General features: G+C 51.0%; 1 protein-coding gene across 1 annotated transcript in view; it reads right to left on the bottom strand.

The window, feature by feature from the left end:
* CHC_T00002646001 (hypothetical protein) overlaps positions 1 to 1,997 on the bottom strand; it is a 2,490-nt gene extending 493 nt beyond the window's left edge. The window contains exon 1 of the mRNA XM_005713758.1: positions 1 to 1,997. This exon is cut by the window's left edge and continues 493 nt beyond it. Coding sequence (XP_005713815.1) covers positions 1 to 1,997 — 1,997 coding nt within the window.
* Between the last annotated feature and the right edge of the window lie 1,441 nt (positions 1,998 to 3,438).

Below are 3,438 nucleotides of genomic sequence, written 5' to 3'. Positions count from 1 at the left end.
CCAGCCTCAGATTCTTCGTCGTCTGTCACTTCGATATACTCGTATTCACCCTCACCCTCAGTGTTCTCGCCTTCTGAGCTCTCCTCCTCCGATTCGCTTTCGTCGTCCGTGTCGAAATACTTCACGTCGCTCTGTGCGGGCGGCTCAATCTCTTTAGCAACCTTCATCTTGACTACTTTCGTCTTGCTCGCCCCCTTGTAACAATCGCATGCCATCCGCACTTCCAGATTGTAGTCCCCAGCTCGAGGCGCTTGGAATGTAAATTTCACATTGAAAATCGTCACCCGCGGGTCGGATGACAGCTTGTGCGCCGTCTCGTCCACCTCGTCATCATCCGCGTCCCCATCACAACATGCGTCCTTCCTTCTCCGCGGCACAGGGTTGTGGCCGACAGCCATTCTCGGCATCAGTCGTCGCACTTCTAACGGGCACATCAGCCTCTCATCTGCCAACCATACCCACCATGCCTCTTCCTTTCGGAAAGGAAGGTTCGGAGTATGAGGCGAAAACACAGATCCTGACCTTCTCATAATAGTCAGCTTTGCTCGAATTGTTACGGTGTCCCCAGCGTGAACTGTGGGGTCATCTTCGCCTTCAACCACAGCGTCCGACACATCCAACGTTGCTGAAGGGAAACGATCTAAAAACGCTTTTACATCCAGGTATTGCTGATCTGAGAAGTCGCGCAAAATCTTCCTTTGTGCTTCCATATCTAGCTTCATGAAGTCATAGATGGAACGAACCGTCGGTGTGCGTGAGTTCATGCAATATTTCACCTCTCGTTCTGTAAAATGGGGTATTTGAAGGAACGGCGAGCTCTTCTCGTCGAGAGCTTGGATCAAGCATTGAATTAAACTCAGGCATGTCGCCAGATACACTGTGTGACCATGAACGAATGTCTTGTCCCATGCAGCCTGGCAGTCTGGTCTTTGGAATACGCCAACTGTGTCAGTCATTGCGGTTAATAGCGAGACCGCGCGACTCAAAATGTCTTCCCTAATGTAGTCGAGCTTCTTCGAAATCCCAACGCGACATAGATAGGCAGTCATGACGTGGAAATTCTGAAGTTGGAAGGGCTCCGGTTCGACAACACTTCTCGTTCGCTTCATGTCTTTGCCCCCGCGCTTCAAAGCGTCGACGATCCCAGCCAGGTGAGGATCATTGTCGGTATTGTATAGTCCCCTGAACTCATAGCTTCCGCAAAAAGCTGCAAGCAGGTCACGGAACTTTGCTGTCTGCTGTAGGGTCTCGCGGTACAGCATGAACGTAGACGTCATTATATCGCTGGTCAACTGCAGACTTCGCTTCCTCCACCAGAGACCCACAGCAGTTGGAAAGAAGATAACGATAAAGCCGAAGTATGCCAATAAGACAAGATTGCGACTTTCGTCAACCCATTCTGGTAACCCCAGACCAAGTGTGGTTCCCATATATCCGTCCGGGTTACCGTACTTCATGTAGTTTTCACGTGCAACTTCATCGGTCAAGGCTGCGTATGCCTTCGTGATCTTGATGAAGCGCTCGCCTGCCTCGGGGTCGTCACGATTCTTATCTGGATGATGAATGACAGAAAGCCTTCTGTATGCCTTCTTAATCTGCTTCGGAGTCGCTGCGCCGTTGACGCCAAGAATGGTGAAGGGGTCGAATGGAGGTTCTGCGGTCAAATTGGCATGATAGACCTTGACGGACATGACAGCCAAGAGAATAGTGATGATAACATATAGTATTGTCCAAAAGCCGAACGCTGCCGGACCTTTTGTTTTCGATTCGAGTTTTTCCTTCTTGTCTTGACAAGCCTGGCACGGACACCACTCTTCTTGCGCTATTTCAATAGCAGTTTTTTTGTGGGTGGTGCGACGAATGAACCGGATTAATTTGTGTATGGTAGTGGGAATCCAGACGACAGCGAGGAGGGCGACGAAAAAAAGGTGGAAAGCGTTGTCGTCGTAAATCATGTTTCCATCCTTAGCGCCGCCCGTGTTATACTCTTCCCCCATGGCAGAGCAAAAATGAGACTCTCACGAATGAGTTCGGTTTGAACGCCTGCCGAAATGGGACACGGCTCCGCAGTCTCGCACGACGCGCCGTAGTTTGATGACTTGATTGCAATCCCGATATATGAGCACAGGCTGGAAATGCGTTGCGGAAGTTAGGAATGAACCCTAAGGAGCGGCGGGTCCGTGATGTCTCGGTCTGTAAAGGGGTGTGAGTGTGCGTAGTTGGGTAGGGAGGGAGCAATTCAAGTTGGGGTCTATGGCTGCATCAGGAGGAGGCCGTGGTAACCCACTCAAATTGATTGTCTCGTGCCTGTTGTACAGCTATGATCAGCACTACTGTACCACATGCTCACATCCACAGAAGCAGCAGAGGTGAATTTTGAATTGCTCCTTACTTTTCATAATTTTCTAGAACAAACCCCCGCAACTTCTAAAAACTAGACGCTGTACACGTCTACACGCGTTCCACTTGTATCATACTGTAAGCATAGATATATCTTTACAGAAAGCTCTCCTCCTTTCGCGCCCGAGTTCAATTCTGGAGGCGAATAGGCTCCAATTTCGTCGATCGCCCCAGTCATCTCCTCCGCGCATGAACATCAACGACTGAGGTGACTGGCAATTTAGATCTCAAACATTTTCGTCTTTCCTCACCTTTCTAGTCTCATCTTCTCCATTCCACTTTCCGCTAATACGGGCGTAACGCTTTCAAAACACGGCCTCTGGAATTGCGACCAGCCATCATCGCAAGCGTGAGCTATTCTGTCAGGGCATGTTCATACTCTCTTGAGCGAGGCCGCCTCCTCTATCAGTCATTCAACGCCCATCTCACTGCCCCGCTCTCTCAAAAAGGCGCAATGGACCCCGATATGGCCATGGCGGCAATAGCCACTGCGATTCGAGAAGGCGGCGGTCCCTCCGCGTTGGGCGACTATCCCCCAAACAACGCCCCTCCAACCCGCATCTTGTCTTTCAGCGAAGCCGTTGCTGCACTGAGACAACACACATTCAAGAACACTACTGACTTTCGAGCCGCCTGTCTCACCGCCCGCTCCATTCACCAAGACACTTTTGTGACCATTAACAACGCAGACATCAGCAATCTCCAAGCAGCCCGGGATCAACTCCACCACTCCGAAGACTTCCTCGCTTACATATCTTTGCTCCACGCAAGCCTCGCTGCCATCGAATCAGACTCACCTCTACGCGGAGATCTTATCGCGGAGTATCGACAAGTCGTCTCGAATACCCGCCGTGAATGGGCTGCAGCTGTCCCACAGCGATGGGTCGGCATTAGCCGGCACGCTGCTAGGCTCGCAATTGAGACGCACGATATCCAACTCGCTCTGTCACTTATCAGTCCACTTCGCGAGTCGGCTGAGAAGTTAGCCCCGGCGCCGGACTATTTAGTTCCAACTCATGCAGATTTCCTAGCAGTATG

The sequence above is a fragment of the Chondrus crispus genome, genomic scaffold (assembly GCF_000350225.1).
Source record: "Chondrus crispus Stackhouse genomic scaffold, scaffold_148, whole genome shotgun sequence".
Taxonomy (NCBI): domain Eukaryota; phylum Rhodophyta; class Florideophyceae; order Gigartinales; family Gigartinaceae; genus Chondrus; species Chondrus crispus.
Note: the sequence above shows the minus strand (reverse complement) of the source record. Positions and strands in the feature narration are given on the sequence as shown.